Source organism: Dicentrarchus labrax, unplaced genomic scaffold (genome assembly GCF_905237075.1).
Source record: "Dicentrarchus labrax unplaced genomic scaffold, dlabrax2021, whole genome shotgun sequence".
Taxonomy (NCBI): domain Eukaryota; kingdom Metazoa; phylum Chordata; class Actinopteri; family Moronidae; genus Dicentrarchus; species Dicentrarchus labrax.
The window spans coordinates 6709527-6728584 of NW_026136706.1; the positions used below are offsets into that span (position 1 = coordinate 6709527).

The window sequence follows — 19058 nt, forward strand, 5'->3', positions numbered from 1 at the left end:
AATTTGACTTGGTTTCCATGACACACATCTCAAACATCATGCTGTTTTCACAGGATTCATGGGAAACTGTCACACCTTTCCTGTTATTCCAACCCGGCAAAAAAAACATCTCTGCACAGTCGACTGCTCTCCAATAGGAAAAATGACATAGTAATGTGGACCTCTAGTTGAACTTTTGACCTCTGATTAAACTCGATGACATCAAAACCAAAACACGATCACAGATTGTAAATGGAGCCAATATACAAATTCTTCAACACATGTCAAATTGGATCCCAGCCAGAGTCATAAATGAGCACATTTCTCTAATCTAATAAAAAAACAACAACATAAGGCTAACTCTGCCACAGCACTCCTCCATGGGCATGTGCGTAGTTCTTTGATCACTACAGCTCTCTTAAGTCCAGGCCAACAATAATATTTTCTCTCCATATCACCACTTGAGCTGGTTCTCCAACCCCCCCCTGTATTAGTGGGTATAAAAATAGCACTAACACAGGGGGCAGAGGGGCTGCCTATTTATGACCATGCTTCACCACCCAGAGCGATGCTAGGAAAGCAGCAGGGAAGGCTAAAGCTCTATTCCTGCTCCACCTTTCCCTTCTTAACCAACAGCCTCTTCCATTTTTCCCCCTATCTCTAGCTTAAATTACATCATTGCACAGAAGACAAAAAGGCCCCCAGGTCATAATTCTCCCCAATAGCTTCAACTTCTAAAAGGTGCCAGGTTCAATTTCAGCCTACGGCAATGCCTCACACCCCCAACCCTCATATTCTGTTGTGAATTATGACACAGGATAGATTGTTTTTTAAGTTTACAGCCCAGGTCAGTGACAGAGAACTGCTTACCAATCAAGTGAGTGTGAAGGAGGGAGCGAGAGGTAAAGAACAGTCAATGGAAGCAGGGATACCCAGTGGATTCGCTGTACAGCTTGCCATGTCGGTGTCAGATCAGCTGTGTGCTGTCCCTGTGTTTGACATCCGTACATGCACATATTCTCTGCAAATTCAACAGTCATTGAGTTTAACTAGATTTTATTTTATTTTTTAAAACAACACACTATTTTGTTGAGACCGTAATGCGTGCCACAGCTTGTCAAACTTAGCAAAGCGGTGGAAACAAACTACATTCCTGAGCATGGTCTCTGCCCAACATGGAGCTCCATTCTACTCTGATCCATTGTTTCTGGTTGTAATGAAAGCATTCACCTGGCAGGTCTACAAAAAAGGAAATGCAAATGAGTGACCATCAGTCCAGCAATCTTCAGCAAAGGGAGTGGAGTTAGATGATTGTGCACTGGCAATAGCAACAAGTGCGAGCACTGAGCTACTGTAAAGTCACTGAGATGAACAGAGGCAGCAGCAGAAACATCTGGACAGGGTGGATTTTAAAGATTTGTTAATGTAGCCTAGGCAAGAAGAACAAAAGGTAACAAACTATTGTGATTCAAATAATTTGCTTTAATGCTGAACAGTCACGTAATACTTTTCTGCTGTGCTACTGATGGTGTGATTGTTGAAGGTGGGTGGGACAGGGGAGCCTTTGACCTCAAACAGCCGGGGTTCCATGGAGGTCTTAATCCAAGCCGCAGGTGTCGGACCCATTTTAATTTCTCTTATGTTGCACATACTTCATAGCCCTAATATGCTGTGCTTCAACTCAGCTGGTCTGTTTTCATTTAATTACGTGATCACATTTCTTATGTCAAAAGAATTTAGAATAAAAACCAGACTATTATTATTTAAGAGGATCATAGCATGTCTGTATCAATCTAAACTTACATTCTAATAACTGTCTAAAACAAGAAGTAGATGGAGATAAATACTAAATATTGTGTGAGTGTACACCCAGATTTATTTTTCTATGCTACGGACATGTTCAGAAATGTGTAGATCTGATCGGATTCTGGCTTTAAGTACTTTTATGTGTTAAACTATGTGAAATTGTGTACTTGCTTATATAATGGCCTCCTTACTAAAAGCCTTGAGGAGGGGTAAACATAAATGAAGAGAGAGACAGCAGATAAAAGTGCAAAACCTAGTGCTATCAGTTACTCATAAAAAAGTCTAAGAGATGTCCAAAATATAACTGAAGTGAAATAAGTCTGAAAAGGTCAAGCACCTGAAACAAAATATGCTAAATAAAATCTAAATGTGTCTTTGGTGTGCAGCATTGAACTTTAAAGGAGCCCATTAAGGGAATAGTTTGAGTATTTTGAAGTGGGGTTGTATGTACTGATCCATGGTCAGTTTGTTATTTGACTATGAAGCAGATAGGGATCCCGGCACAGTTGGGATCTATGCACTGCTGTGGACGGGGGTTGCAAAAAAATAAATATTTATTCCACATTAAAAAGCCCACCTCAAAAAAATCTTAATCCGTTTTAACTATATTAAGAATATTGTCACTGCTTTACTTTGCTTTCAGACAGGCTTTTTCTTTGGCATTAACTGTAAAACCTCCGTATTCCTACTAGTGCTGTCAAAATGGGCCAGAAAATGGTCAATTATTAATTAAAAAAAAAAATCACATAAGTTTGATCTATTCGATTATCTGCTGTTGCACATTATGTCCGATAACCAACACATAACATGCCACGCCATCTACCAAAAGACCGTGGTCAGCGTATCATTTCATGCTTCTGTGTTGTTGGTAGCAATTATTGATGCTCTAGCTCAACCAAGTTCTGCTCAAGCACTCATCGCTCTCTCCTTTGAGTGACTTTGTACCTAATCCCAGTGTTTACACACTATTCAGTTCTGCTAGATACCGTACTTTAGCTAAGCAGTTAGGGTTGGCTTCTCTCTCTCTGTCTTACCCTCTGTTGTTCGGTGTCAATGTTTAACTATTCCTCCACCTTCTTTTAATAAAAATGGCACATGTAATAAATGTGTTTTATTTTGCTGGGCTGGATGCAAGGCTTGAATCCACACGATGGAAGCTGAATTGTTAGCTGCTGTAGTTATTGAGCTCCCAGCAGCCCTTGTAGCTCACACTATAATTTGGCACTACTGAATTGAATCCAGACCGGACTTTTTAGATTACTCGTGTGCAAATCACTCTCTCAGAGGCTGAGTTTGGTTGTGAACTTTCTGGCAACATTACCACACAGTTATAGTTGATTTATTCGCTTGTTTCAGATTGACCATTCAGTGCAGCGGCCTAGAACGCGTGAGACAGACAACAGTGGTAGTTCGTTTTTCCCATAAACGATTATTCATTTTCATATCGGTTATTTTTTGCAGTTCGATTTAGAATATTGGTTGACAGCCGTTATTCTTAAGCAAAAGCCCAACTGTGTTGCGCACTCTTATTACGCTGCAGATAGCTGTTTGGGTCAGACTTGTAGCGGCAAAGCCCGGAAAAACACAAGCACACGCCATCTTTAAATCTTTGGAAACAGAACGTTTAAATTCAGTCTGACCTGGCAACCATCTAATCTGTGGTGTGATACAGTGCGGAATACGGGAGTTCTATGCGTAGTGCAAAAGAAAAAATCTGCTTGACTTTGAGGTACAGCGGTGAAAACATTCTTAATATTGATATCAATATATATTGTAAGGGGTCCCTTTAAGAACTTAAGAACGGATGCCACTGTACAGTTAGTTTTCCATTATATTAACTCTAAAGTCGTCAGCCAAACACAGTAATTCCTCTACAGCCCTTTTGTCTGCGTCCATTTGCCCTCCATCATTCGGTGACAGCTATCGAGGTGGCAGCCAGTCAGTGTCAGTGGCCTTGTTCACACTGAGCCAGTCCCTACCCCGGCAACTCCCGGCACACTCTGTGCCCTGAGCCAGGCCAGCGGGAGATCCGGAAAGGCTCGAAAGGGCCAAAGCACAAAGGGGCCAGCTGCTTGCAGAGCATTGGCTTTACATAGAAGGAAGCAGGGCTTACTGAATGTACTGGATGCATTACGTGATCCATCTTTTTATAGTGTGGTTATTCCAAATGGAAATTTTGCAGTGGAAACAGGAACACACTGAAAGTTTTTATAGAATATACAGTATGTATTCATTTAGAGTTACTCAGGATTCACTTGAATTATTCCAAACAAGTGGCTCATGATCCACCGGTGAGTCGTATGCCCTCTCCCCTCACTGACATTATTTAAAAAACAAAAGCCTGTCTACTCACATTTCATATGCTGTCACTTCAACGCTTCAATTGTGTGCGTTGCTCAAATCAATTCTCAAACCACCACAACACCTAGTGCCCTACACTGACATCCGGGGCATTGTGTGACGTGAAAGTGTAAAACTGCTCTGACACGGTGAGCCACACTCAGTGTCTGCATTACCTGCATTCAGCTCTGCTTAAGCTTAAAACAGTGGCTTATGAAGGCAAGCAAGAGTGTGCAAACACATCACGAGGCTCATAAATATCTCATTCTGCCAGGGATTCTACGTATGCATTCTTATGAGAGCTTACACTGAAAGAGGAGACGTGCAGTAAGTGCATTAAATATAAATATAAAGAAAGCAAGCAAGGCCATTTTATTTCCTTTCATAGTTCTTTAGTTCTCTCAGTGAGTTTTATGTCTGACAAGCCTTTACTGTGTTTAAAGAAATTTGTCAATTTCAGAAGATGATTAAAAATGACATTATTTAGGGAGTAAGGGTCAGTGGGAATAAGCCATCCTCAAAAACTAAGAAATAGCATCTGTCATGAAAATGGAACATAATACACAAAATGCAGCTGAGTGCTTGACATAAGAAATGTCCTACCAAGTTTGCTTTTATTGATATTTTCTTTTTCACCTTCATTTGTATTTTTTGTTCAGTGGGCGATATAACTTTGTATCCAGCCTGGACTCAGTTTAGGTTTCGAGGCCTCCTATCAACATGCTTTTTGTGATGAAACATGAAAAAGAGAATTAATAGGTGGAGGATTAGCAGTTGTGACTTTGCTTTTGCATTTGGCCTAGAGCCAGCTGAGGGGTAGTGCTGACAAACACGTGCATGTTTCTTCAAGAAGTGAAGACACCCAATTTACACGTCCTAATAAACTAACAACCCAACACCTGAACAGTTGAATATGTGAATGCTGCCAACAACATTATAAATCTGCTCTTCACCGACAGGTTTATGGTGAAAAGCATCATAAATATGCTAAATCAAAGTGACGTACAGAATTAAAGTTTAAGTGTCAAGGATTTTCATTTTCCGCACAAACTATCACAATAAAAGCCTTCCAGTGAAAGCTGCTCTCCCTCGAGGCAGCCCTATTGGGAAGACCCTCGTTCTCAAGAGGCTTTGGCACAGATGCTCTTTTTGTCTAAATTAGAAAGTGATCATCACAGAAAGAAAGGTCAAACTGTCTGATAGAGAGAGCCAGTTTAAAAAGTCACAGGCAAAAATGTAAACATGCAAATTAAGATTCCTTAAACAAGGCAGGATATCAGATCTGTGATAGGATTATAATAAAGTTGTTCTGTAAATATGATTATCTAAAGACTTAAATCATCGAGAATAAAATTAATAGTCATAGTTTTACGATTAATTGTTGGCTCTGTTTACAAATGTAAATATGATAAAATAAGTGATTTAAAAACCTGATAGTCATCACATTTGCCCTTCAGTCATATTTAAACACCCACCTCCTCACAAGAACCCTCCGAAGGAACAAAACACCACATCAGGAGTAGCATTTCCTCAGCTGTTGACATTGTTGTAAGGTCCAATTTTCAGATATGATAGAGTGGCTTTAAAAACTCTGGGCTGCCAGTATTGATGTCTAAAGCACTTTAGCAGTATCTCTGTCTCCCTCACATATACACACATGCACACACATACACACACTCCACTTCCCCTTCCTGGTAAAGTGCAGGATGTGCGGATGGAGAACTAAGCAGTTTTTTTTCCCTCCTCTGCTGTTGCCAGGAATGCTTTATGGGCCATGTTAATATTGGAGTTCTCCTGCTGGAAAGATTGCTCAATTCAATCAAGCGAGTCACTGCCTTGTAAAGTCATTACACTTTGTGCAATGTCATGCGTTCTGTAGCCAGTGGACAGTCCTGTGTTCTGTCCCGGCATTAGGGAAGTGGCCTGACGAAAAGCACGTGTTCCTGGCACGTCAGCACCTATAAATAGCCATCACCAACTAACGTAAACACTTTTGAAAAATCAATTAGAGATGCATTTTCCATAACCAAAATACAGCATGTTGTCCTTGTCTACTTGCTCCGGGCAGACTTAAAAATTAAAAGACTCACTTTCATACCGAATTTGCACACGCTGAGAGCTGGAGGGTATGATATTGCAAAAGAAACAAGGAGAGAAGATGAAGAGATTGTGGGGCAGAGAGGGAGGGGGAAGTTGATATCAGGGTAGAATATCAGAAGAAGAAGAAGAAGAAGAAGAAAAATACAGTGACCTCACTGATATCATCTCCTGCAACTGTGTCACTTTTGTGAGAGGGACAGAAGTGCTGCAGGGAAAACTTAAAATATGCATAGAGGAAAGACGGAGAGGCCAGAGAGAACGGGAGACCAAGTGAGTGGAAAGAAAACAAAAACAAGAGCAGAAGACGAGGAGAGGAGAGGGAAGTACTTTTTAAAGGCTCAGTGCAGGCTGAAATAAGCGTGAGTCTTACCTGCTCAGAGGTTATGGTTGGTGGGACGGAGAAGTGAGGAGAGTCAAAGGGTCCCGGGGTGGTCTGGGTGGTAGGGGGTCTCGGTCTGGCTCGAAGCAGGGCTGGAGGGTGGTCCAGGAGAGGGGAGGAAGGATGGAGTGACAGGGAGCAGGGAGACGGGGAGGCTAAAGGGGGGAGAAGAAACGCTGCTTGCCTCTCCCTCCCTTACTCTCTCTCTCTTTATCTCTTTTCTCCCTCCAACATACACACACACACGCGCTCGGAGGCAGACACCAAAACCCCGAGTCACTCAGATAATAGGCAGAGAAAGAGTCTTTACATTTACACGCTCTGCCACAGGGGGAGGATGGGGTGAGCTCTCCTCCCACTCTCCTCTAGGCAGCCAATGGGAGAAGGCACAGAGGTGTCCAGGCAGCCAATGAAAGTGGAGGCAGCCGGTGCCTTGCCCCAGCCAATAAGTGCAATAGCTCATATCCAGTTGAAATAATTACAATATGGAAGGAGTCATGAAAAGCTTCCCTTTTTGAAGGACAGACCAAGCATTGCACTCCAGCCAGTGAGTGTGATTTAGGGCTGCAACAGACATTAGAGTGATTAGATTGTGGGCCACTTAACCCAGCACAATATCACTGCTGCCAGACAGGAAGAGAGGCTTCAGTCAGCTCTAGTTTGAGAATTACTCATGTATGGTCAAATGAGGCACACGCGCACAAAGGCAGGCACACATGATGACACATGCATGCATGTGTTCACATTCACAGGCTCTCTCACACACACACACCCACATAATCAATTCCCTTCTGTCACGTACAGTACATTTACACTCCGCATTTTCCTACAGCGCTCATCAACAACACTGAGCAGAGAATAAGAACAAAGTGTGAAATTTCATCAGGCGTCTTTGCTCGTGTGTTCACTGAGGAGCATACTTCCCTTCCACAGGTCTCATTTTATCCCCCCCCTCCCCTCCCTCCTGCTCAATCGATGGCTCTGGCATGCACCCAGCTTGATAAATGATCAATGGTGAACTGTCAGGTTGAGGAATGAAAGGCACATCACCATTCCACTCTTCATTCTGCACCAGGGAAGTGAAGGAAACACCAGTTATAATGTTACATCAAAAACAGTGCAAAGAAGCAGTACTTTTCCGTTGTTCTTTCTGTCAGCAAACACGGCTCGGCGACTTGCTGAAAGGTAGATTTTCTGAGGGATGGAGGGAATTCTCAGGGGCAGCCAGCTGTGGGGGATGCAGGGTTTTTATGTATTGCTGTGAAACTCTGGGGTTTCTTCGTGATGTTCACAGGCTCCAACAATAACTTGGCTTCACTGAGTCCCCAAGGAAAATTATCCACCTATTTCTGCACCGCTGTTCACGGCGGTTGAGGGCTAGTGTCTCTCCCAGTATGCACTGGAAAGGAGGCAGGCGAACACCTTGAATGGCTGGGAGTCAATCTCAGGATTAACACACACAGACAAACAAAGTCGCACTCACATTCACACATGTGGGCACCTGAGTGTTTCCAGTTCACCTAACCTGCATGCATTTGAGATGTCAGTAGAAACCCATGCAGACAAGCTGGATGGGTTTCCAGGGAAAACTAGTAACTGGAAGGGTACTTGGAGAGTGCAGACCCCCGTCAAGGAATATAGTCTAGTCTTCTATGATATGCAAATCAGTGCACAACCACTATTACAATTTACCTGCCTTGCAATGTTAAAGACAGTGAAAAATTATTTGTATCGACACCGTGATTCAGTTTTTCCTTGGCCCATGCCCCCATTCCTCTTCCACCAAGTTTCATGAAAATCGGGCCAGTAGTCTCTCCACAAAGCACAAAAGAAAGTTACATTTTTGTTGACGTCATCACCCCTTGTCAAACTTTAATCTCAATAGGCTGGTATCATAGTATCTTATGCAGTTTCTTTCTTTCTTCATAAGAAATTATACGTCTAGGGCTGCAACAATTATTTTCCTAAATGCAGTTACAATTTCCTGAAGCCCAAGGTCACATCAGCAAATTGCTTGTTTAGTCCAACTAGCCATCAAAAAACTGAGGATATTCAGGAAGAAGAGCAGCAAATCCTTATAACAGAGATGCTTGAACCAGGGGCCATTAAGTACATTTCTTTAAAAAATGACTTAAACAATTGATAATCAAATTTATAATATATAGATTTTAATAATAATAGTTCAATCAATTAATCAACTAATCAAGTAACAACTCTCTCAGCATAAAGTGTAGTTTATATTTCGTTTATATTTAACTTTGTGCTGCTGCAATAAGTTCAAACTTCTTTACATTGAAGTGACTCAGCCGATTGTTCTGACTTGAACAATGTAAAAATTGCCATCAGATTTATGTACCAAAGTTAAAGTTAAAGTAACCGTATGGTTAAAAGTCCCAAAGATTGTTTGTTCCAATCATTATGTTCAACATAGACTTAATAATTGGGTTTGATTATTTTAGATTATTTCATTCCACTATCCTAAATATTGGAATACAAAAACATTGTATGCAGTATATACTTCCCCATCACCATCTGTGTGAAAAGTTTAGAAGAAATTGGATAAGGTTATCAGGTGAAATATGTTATTTCTCCATCAAGATGAAACTGTTGCGGGGTCTGCAGATTATGGCATTACTCCCCTTTGAATGATCTTTTGCAGGGGCCCTGAAAATCAATGAGGCTGTCAATACGTGAGTGCATTATAACATGGTCGGATATGCACAGCACAAGTGTTGCATCAAACTGTCAGTTTAGCGGAGAGTAAAGTCGAGAAGTTTGTATTTTCTCTGAAATCGATATTGCCAGACAGGGGGTGCATGAGAGGAAATATCCCCCATCAGTCTGGAAATATCCTTACTAGAGTCTAACTTGTTTAATGGCATCTAAAATTGGATGTAGTTAAGTACATGCTTGATTCCTAATCAGAAAAATAATTTCATGGATATTTATAATATTTGACATGATTTTCTCCTTCTTCATATACACGAGTTTATATCTCAACAACACAATGATTGTGAATTATCTTGTGAATGTGCCGACACTGTGCATTACAATATCTCTGGACAAATCCAATCAGTATGGAACCTACAGCGGAGCAATCTATAGCAATAACAGGACAGAAGGGTCACCAATTCCAAAGGCAACTCTGTAATTTACACTAGCATAGATTTACAGAACAGGGCTGATACGAGCCTCCGTCTGCGTGTGAGTGGGAGAGGAAGAGACATAAAAAATTCATTAGAAGATGGAAGGAGATGTCACATCGAATATGTAGCCAGCTGCAGTGATGACCACGGGTAGTGAGCTGTGTAAGGTTGTTGAGGTAGCCGTGAACCCGCTCTGTAGACCTGACCCGGGGGGATTCTAAATGACATGACCACAGAGGTCTCATCATAAAGGAGATGCAAAAAAAACGGAAGCGTGATAAATGTCAACAGATATTTGTTTTCCGTGGTTATTTGGTAATTGATCATAAAATGTCTAACAAATATTGGCTTTAGGATTTCTTTATTGATGAAACGTAACAAGCTATATATCCAAGGAGCTATTGTGTTTTGGCTCAGAATTCTGCCAAGAGCTGAAGAATTATTTTTCCTCTCTGCTACTAAGTGTCATTTTCATCCAGAAAAATACATAAAATATGCATTAAACCAAATGCACAGGCACAGATTGCATTAATTAGATTGTGCCAAGAATGGGAAAGGCAATCAGTAATAGAAATGGTATTGGCCAGTATGGTAACTCATAATCTTTTTACATAGAAGAATAGAATCAACTCTGTCATATAGACTAATACAGGACAGTACAACGTAGAAAACGCCACATCCCTGGAAAATATTTGACAGGAAGCTGCTGTAGCTTGACTTTGAATTATACCTCCCTGAAGTCAAATTCAAATGGAAAGGTGATAAAAGGCACTGGAGCAACATACCTGGGTCAGTGTAAAGGAGAGAGCAGGTATGATGAAGTGGTCAAAGCCTATCTTCACAATGCCAGGAATATCCACTCTAGATAACATCCTCCTCATCAAATATTTAAAGACAGGAGGGAAAAAAATAGACTTAAATGCCAGAAGATTCACAAGGGGATTTAAAGACTGGGAGACTGTTACTCATTATCTATCTAAATGTCAGTGAAATGTGAAAGCCTTGCAGTAGGCCTTAAGTACTTCAGACACTACACAAATGTTGCTTTAGGCCTCCTTATTACCCTTTCATTTGATGGGGAAACATGTTGGTCTAGTTGGAGGCAGAATGCATTAAAATGGTGATACTTGAAGATGTTTGCTAATTATTCATGGCAAGAGGTCTTGTTATATACATATATTTTCCTGTGTGTGTGTGTGTGTGTGTGTGTGTGTGTGTGTGTGTGTGTGTGTGTGTATGCTATGTTAGTATTCCACTAAAATAAGGTTGCTCTTCTCTCAGATAAAATGCAATAGAAGGTCACAAAACCAATTGGCTCTGTAACTACGCTGTATCCTAGCAGTGCAGTGCTAGGATATTGTTAGATTTGGGTTAATGTGACAGCGAGTCACCAGCGTCGAATAAACACAGACCGGAGATCTGACAACTGTGGCTTTTCGCTTCCGCCCCAAACGTAATTAAGTCCCCCAATATCTGGTTGTCACCTTGTTGTATCATTACCGTAGCTGGATCATTTCACTGTACTTAGTTATTACTTAGCACCCACTAAATATAGCTTTCCCCAGGCAGCCAGTGTGATAGCACTTAGCAGCAAAGCCAGCTGCGGGTTATTACATCCAAACCACCCCCCACCCACTCTAACCTCACTCAGTCAAGAAGACTTAAATGGATAATGCGCCACTCAGTAAGTTATGTTTTTCCTGAAGATTTGTTCAAACAAGGACATTGAGGAATTGGACGGGAGTTATGATGCTAGTTTATTTTTTCATTCAAGCGGGGACACTACCACGACACTGAGCCTCCCCAGTCAATTAATATAAGCCTTCTAGCTCTCATAAGGCTGCTCAGCCGTTTGAGATGCTTAAGAGGCAGATTTTTGATGAAATCGAGTGGGAAGTGACTGTATTTACTGATTATTTTTAGGGATGCTTGCTTTCTATTACGGGGTGGGCGCATATGCTACGCTTGATTCTCAAATGACATGCCAGTAAAGATGATGACTTGAGGCTCCGAATATTTAATACCAACTTTGGCATGAGTTTATTGAAATGTAAAACTTGAAAGAAACTAACCCCAGAAAACTTTTGACAATTTTCACGTTCTTCTGTATTAAAGTAAAGGCTTGTATGGAGGAAAAATTACACAGTATTGCAAAGTTAACTGTTATAAAAGCAAGTTAATAGAGAATTAGTTACACGTTTACGGGCCCTAAGCATCTTGTCAGGCTAAATAATGTGTATGACAGTACTTTCTGTTACTGTGGATACAGAACATAATTAAAAAATGTACGATAATATCAATATACTGAGCTCAGAACACGATGGTTGCACAAATTATAACCCTAGGTCTATCAAGAGGATCTACAGTATAGACTTGCCTACTGAAAGCTGTAGTAGTGCACAGAAACCTCCATGTACAGTTTTTTCTCTGATTAGGTGGCAAGTTTTTATTTCTTTTTTTTTTTGTTCTGCTGCAAGGTTGGCCATTTTAGTGTGGGGCCTTATGGAGATTGTCTGTTTGAGGAACTGCAGTTTTTGGCACTTCCCTGTTGGCTTCATTTGCCAGTGTTAATTAGCCAATGTTAGCATGCTAACATGGTAACCTAACATGACGTTCCTAACCCCATAACCCTAACCTTAAACCGGGGGAGCATAGCACCCTTTGTCATGTTCCCATTACGTGCCATATAAATCTGGGGAATATAGGAATGACCCCATGGTGAACATGGGGAAACTTGCTCAACATCAGTGTGTTATCACAGTCTTTCATGCGAGCATTAGCATTTAGCTTAATGCAGTGTCCAAATGCAGCCTCACAGATCCACTAGCAGCTACTGGCTGTAGACTTTCAGTCTTGTTAGCAAATGTGACCATAGCCAAAAGTGTCTGAGTTGTGATGACATGATGAAAATTCAGTGTTCTGATCAGATTTGTACTATTCACAGTAATTTACCCATGGCATGCATCTGTTTAATTATTACCTTTTCTTTGCAAACGAAACCGCTTATTCAGCAGAATATAGTCTGAAAACTGTTTGGGACAATTTTATTTTATGTTTATTTTTATATATGTGCTCCTGGTTGCATTTAGAATGACTAAAACTTAATAACTCACACCGCTGCTCTTTCCTGTTTTCAGAGGAACTTTGTTGAGTTTGCAACCGCAAACTTACCTGTAGCTGCTTTTTCTTTTTTAGCATTTGATATTCAGTGTTTACCTTACTCTATTTTTGTCATTTGGGTGTGTTAAAATAACAGAACAAAAAAAACTATGCTGTGCAGGTGCTACAGTATAACTCATAACTCATATAACTCAACATGAACACATTCTCCACAGTCCCATGGTGCATGTGCTATAAGACTTAATTAATACAGAAATAATTGTTCTTTGCTTTTTGTTGCCAGTGGCCTTAATTTCTTGTACAGAAAATACAGTAGCATTACAACATAAATCAATCATAAAGTAAACATAGCTTTCTAGTGTAAAAGAGGTACTGATACTCCATTGTGCCACTACAACTTGCCATTGCAAAGCAGTAATACATTTTATGCTAAGCTAAGCTTACCGACTGCTTGCTGTACAGCTATATTTAATATCAATGTTAGTCTTGGTAAGAAAGCAAATAAGTGTATTTCCCAACATTGAACAGTTCTTTTAAACAAGCACAACGCTGTTTATGTACTTTCAGTATATTGTCTCCATAAAGACGTAATCTAAACCCAATGTAGATGTAGAGGAATGCCTGCTTCATAATGGCTGACCATGTGTATTTGAAATACAGTAGATCAGTGTTAAATACCACCTGAATGTCTCTCTCGATGGTGGGCATATCATTTTAAAGTGACTACCAAATTAGGCCAACTCTGAATAATTCAAATTAATCTTCTTAATCAAATATTATCTTGAAACGCCTCCTAACTTTAAAGAAGAGATTTAAGGGGATTTCATAAGCCATCGCCAATGACTGGTGACCTAATTCAGTTCTCTTTTAAAATCCACTTTACTTGTAGACCTACAGCCAATGTATTTATGGTTGCCTGGTAATTTCATTTTTTTATTAAAGTAAAAGTCGACATATTCAGGCAGTGTAGGAATGTTGTACTATTGTCCTAATTAGCTAATAATGCAACCCATCTCCCAACAATAATTTTACTTAAAGGTGTGTAACATTTAGGAGGATCTGAAGGCAGAAATTGAATATAATATTCATAGGTATGTTTTCTTAAGTGTATAATCACTTGAGAATAATAATCATCACCTTTTTAGAATGTTTTTATCTATAGAGGCAACAGTGCAGCTACAGGGCTCGATGCCACTAAATCCTACACACTGGACCTTTAACTCCTAATCAAGACATCCATAGATTGTACATTAAGTGCTTCACGAAATACTTTTCTTTTGTTTTAATATACCCATAAAATTGGCAGTTACCACTGCTATGGTTGTATTGCTATTTATGGTCACCCAATTAACCTCCAGTAAGTGTTAAATGAACAATCCATCAATTCTCTAGTCACAATTTCATGATTAAACTGAATTGAGTTAACTTCCAGATGTAGATTAACTGTGAAGGTAAATAGCTGATGTATGACCGAGGTGTGATGAGTGCCTCAGACACTGATTTGTGGTCGACGCCAATGCCACCAACATCGAGTAGGACATAAAACTGCTGGTCAGGGCTGAGTGAAACGTATCAAGGTCATTGTGCAGTCAGAGATCGGCAGGGTACAGTAAAGAATTGAACACACTGTACAGACCCATGTACAGTACATCAAATTTTGTTGTAGTTGAAAAAGACTTTTATTCAGTGCCTGGGAGAAACAGTACAGCACAATGTGTTATAAAAATGGATATCCACAGGTTCAGTCAAGACATCAGTAGCACTAAGGCCAAGTTAGTCTGAAATTCAATGCAAGGCTATTGTAACTGTCTCCTTAACATACTGGTTTTTCTGTCCCTGACACCCCTGACAGCAAACACTCCAACAAAGATTAGCAGCAAACTAATCATTTCCAGCTTTCTCACTGATAGGATTTTATTAAGTGGTAAAAGGGAAAATCATCATTTTAGATTCAAAAGGCTCGATTTCAGCTACAAGGAATCTTGCCCTCTGGATGTGGGATTATTCATTACAGTAGTGTCTGTGTCCAACAAGGTCATTTAAATTTAGCGTGAAGTAGAAGCATCTGAATGCACTTCTTGAATGCAAGAAGAAAACACTGTAACATTTCCATATTTGTAGAATAATGCATACAAAAGAAGTGATTCACTATATGAGCTTATTTTGTAAAGCAGTCCTGGTTGTGTAATAAGGCACAGTTTCTGATCAGAAGCTTAATTCGAAAAGAATTAAATGGTCTATGCTGTGTACAATATAAATGAGGGTATTTAGCTTTTTTTTTTCCAAATCTTTTTTTATCCTTACATAACTTCATTTAAAAATAAATATCTATTATCTTCTTTCAATTTAAAATAGTCTTTAAAAGTTTGCTGTACCCCGTCATAACCCACAATTCTAAAATGAAATTGGAAAAAAAAGTGGAAATCATCAATACCTAAATAAAAAAACATAACAGGATGAATATAGCATTATTATAAACAGTTCAAAAGGTAAAACATTGATAATGTCAAAAAAAACAAAAATAAAACAATGGACAAACATGTAATATACAGAATTTTTAAAAAATGGATACAATTTCAGAACGCATTTAGCTTCACCCCTTGGAGAAAATATGTGCCAATGCCCCCGAGAAAAAGGACCAACACCCCCTCCGTTCGACCCATCTCTTTGGCGTTTATGGAGGGGAGGAGCAGACAATGCAGAGTGTCTCTGCCAGGCAAAGAGCCACAGGGCCAGTTCATTGGACGCCACATGTTCACAAGGCGTGTTATCAGGGAATTAAAACTGTGTTTAACTAGGGCCAAAAACAAAAAAAGGAGGACGGACAGGATTTATTTTTTGGAGTGTGATGTGAAGGCGTTCTCGATGCAGAGGACGATGTAGGAGCCGGAGCAGCTACTGGAGGTTTGCTGCAGGAGGTGGCCGCTCTGTAGTGATGATGCCAGACCCGTCACAGCGCGGTCGCCTGCCCGCCATGTTTCGCAGTATTGGTCTGTTTGCCGGTGGCCTTTGTTGGTTGATCCATGCCAGACCATTTTCTCTGGCCTAGAGTAGAGCAAAAACAAGTGCAGAGGTCAGAATATATATATACAGTATGTGCCCACAGATAGAATAACATACAAACTCTAACTGCAAATCAACAAAAGCTCTCTAATGTGAGATTATTGTACAAACACATTCATGCCCAGTTAACAAAGACTCACCATGCGCTGTCCCTGAGGATATCTCTACCATCAAAGGAATAGATTGGTACATTCTCCTTCATTTTGTTCACGTTTTCACCAAAGATAGACTCCCAGCTGTCGAACAAGACTTGGTCCTGCAAGGAAGAGAATATGATTCCTTAAATTTAATTTCTCCTATGCAGGTTTTTCATAAAGTAGCAAGATAATAAAATTTGTTTAGATAGTGAAAACACCGTAGAAAATTTCCAAGAAACCTTTAAAGTAAAAGTAGTGAGGGTCAGTCTATGCAGGCACCTAATGCAGTAAACAGAATCGGCTGTATATCCGTCCCCTTTGTCAATATTGCCACTTCCCCAGCAGTAGTATCTCACCTTGAGGTTCACGATGGGGAAGCTGTCCCTGTCCGACCTGCGGACGATGGTGTAGAGGTCTTGAAGCTTGGAAGACAGGAAAGCTCTGAAGGTCCCCTTCAGGCCAACGGCACGGGCCTGCTGGAAGCACAGGAAGTCTGCCCCGCGAATTCCTCGCATGTTACCAGTTTGAGGGGCGTTCAAGGCGATAATATGTAACTGATGAGAAAGACATAGGTTTTGGTTAAAATAGCTGCCTCTGTTCGAGGTTGTTATAGCTTTTCAAATGATGGTTGAAATCAGGTAAGATATTGTACCCTTATTTTTTATCTTTTGCCCCCACATTTTTGCTAATTTTATTTTGTTTTAAATGAGTTACACTGTCCGGCAATGTGTGACCCTTAGAATTCAATAGGCTTTATTGCCGCGATATTTGACATGTGTTGTCACAGCACAATTACTATAATAATATTAATATTAAATAATTAAATTGACAAAACAATGTCAATACAAAAGAGAAAGTGCTATATTTCATAAAGCTAGACCGCTAAATAGGCTGGGCAACTATATCATCCCATATTAGCTCATTGATTGGCTTATAGACTGTTGATATGTAACAAATAATAAAATACTCACTCCTGATCCTGATGCATGTTCCACGTGGCCACCTGGCTGTGGTATAGGTGGGTTGGGTCGCCGCTGTGGAGTGACAGGATATCTGTTCTCAGTCTGCTGGGTTGATAATAATCTTCCATCTGTCTGGCCTGTGTGTCTCGGGTCTGGGAATCTGGGATCATACTGTGCAGGGTATCTGGGGTCTACCGGTGGGTGTGGTGGAGGCTCAATGGGACGTATGGCAGAACTGCCTTGGGAGTAACGACCAGCTCCGTTGTTATGGGACTGGTCCTGGGACTGGGGGTAAAGGATCACAGGTGGAGGCTGAGCCTCTGCCAGCTCATTCTCCTTTAAATGAAAATGAAGGAGATTAAAACATTATGAAACAATTTAAACAGTCAAAAGGCAAAAATGTGTTTATGCTATTTTGTATTTTTCTTCTGTGGAACTTACCAGATCTCTGAAGAAGGGACTGTACTCTCCAAGCTGAGAAGAGAAAGGAAACTGTTTAGCAAATACTGATATATCAACAAATATGAATGTATTACATTGAATCTAATTACTTTATTTACACATAACTATAGCAATATTCTGATAGTGTTTTACAGTTGAACAATAAATTGTTAAGAGGTAAAGTTATTTAATAATAATAATACTAATAATACTAATAATAGTAATAATTAAATATCTTCAATGTCTTTTTCACACCCAACATGAATACCAATTTTTCTGTGAAAAAACATTATTGGCCTCCTGATGAACTTGATAGGATGTTAGCCATATACTGTCATAATCCAGGGATTTGGCTGAAACAGTGTAAACTTCTTTCTGATGTTTCTTTGCCCTCTAATGGCCAAACAAAAATGATTATAGCAGCAGCTTTAAAGTCTAATTGTATTCAAGCTTTATTGTACAGTCTGTGGTTTAATGGGGACCTTCAAAAACATCCTTATGTATGGTATACTGGCCCTTCATACAGCCCCTCAGTTCATCCTGTCTCAAACTGTCTCTTCAGTAACTCTGCATACAAAAACCTGAAGGGTTAGTCCTGACTCCTGAGCAGACCAGTTAGATAACTTATTTTGAGCATTTCCCTGTACTTTGCATTTTCTCGGGTGAAGAGTAAATTACTGTACCATGACTTGCCGCAGTCCATCGCGTACTCTCAAAAAGAGGTCTGCTTTGTCTATGATGTAGATGAGGCTTCCCTCTGCCTGCCGTCTGGCAGTAGCAATCATTGTGTCATATGATCTCAAAACTGTAACCTGTGGAAAACAAATATATACAGTGTTTGGCTTTTGTTGAACATAAACAGAGTAACTAATAAATTACTGCCAGTTGCTCTTAAAATGGTAAATTCTGATAATCCCTGAATATTTTATCAGGCAAATGTATTGTAGACATAACATGATCAATTCACAACAATTATTTCAGTACCCAGACTGATCATTATCAATAACCTATTGTCAATGCCAGTTTAACAATCACATAGTCGCAGTTATATTAAAATACAGTGGCACTTACCCCAGAGGAGGAACCAGGATTTCCAGGAGGACCAGGAGGACCAGGAGGTCCAGGGACACTGACAGCTTCAAATTAAAACAAAAGCTGGTTAATGATTTGGCTTATGAATGGCTCCAGTGGAGTTTGTCTCCAGCTGTCAACTCCACGCTAGTTGTGAGAGGGAGTATGACTCTTCACTTAGAACATTAGAAGTTGTATTTATTTATTCGGCTATTTATAAGGCTCTAGGATGTACACAGGAGTGTACAGTATAAAAATATCCAGAATATTTCAACATAGAAAAAGCCACTTACGGTTATTGGGCCTATATGCTCCAGGAAATGAGGGAGACCCTGGAGGTCCAGGTGGTCCAGGAGGACCTGGACGTCCATCGTAACCAATCCCTGGCTGCCCTGGTGGCCCCTGGGGTCCAGGAGGGCCCATTACAGAATCACCCTTTGGACCCTAACACAAAAGAGTAAAATCTAAATTACAGAATAAACATTACATTTTGTCTATCATTTATATTTATTAA

The 19058-nt window shown here is 40.2% G+C and overlaps 2 protein-coding genes across 13 annotated transcripts in view; both read right to left on the reverse strand.

Moving 5' to 3' along the window:
* pcbp3 (poly(rC) binding protein 3) overlaps positions 1-6909 on the reverse strand; it is a 61184-nt gene extending 54275 nt beyond the window's left edge. For 4 of the 6 annotated variants that reach the window (XM_051404383.1, XM_051404382.1, XM_051404379.1 and 1 more), the window contains exon 1: positions 6596-6909. The gene's annotated coding sequence lies outside the window, so the exon portion shown is untranslated. Of the gene's footprint in view, positions 1-5600; positions 5704-6595 lie in introns of those variants that run through there. The other 2 variants (XM_051404377.1, XM_051404378.1) reach the window with 2 other exon arrangements.
* A 7616-nt stretch (positions 6910-14525) lies between these two features.
* The window catches only part of col18a1a (collagen type XVIII alpha 1 chain a), a 71468-nt gene continuing 66935 nt past the window's right edge, over positions 14526-19058 (reverse strand). For all 7 annotated transcript variants that reach the window (XM_051403987.1, XM_051403986.1, XM_051403982.1 and 4 more), the window contains 8 exons: positions 18838-18988; positions 18545-18609; positions 18157-18285; positions 17474-17506; positions 17042-17368; positions 16427-16624; positions 16074-16189; positions 14526-15915 (listed from right to left, as the gene is read on the reverse strand). In XM_051403987.1, coding sequence (XP_051259947.1) covers positions 15702-15915; positions 16074-16189; positions 16427-16624; positions 17042-17368; positions 17474-17506; positions 18157-18285; positions 18545-18609; positions 18838-18988 — 1233 coding nt within the window. In that variant the 3' untranslated portion in view covers positions 14526-15701. The remainder of the gene's footprint in view (positions 15916-16073; positions 16190-16426; positions 16625-17041; positions 17369-17473; positions 17507-18156; positions 18286-18544; positions 18610-18837; positions 18989-19058) is intronic.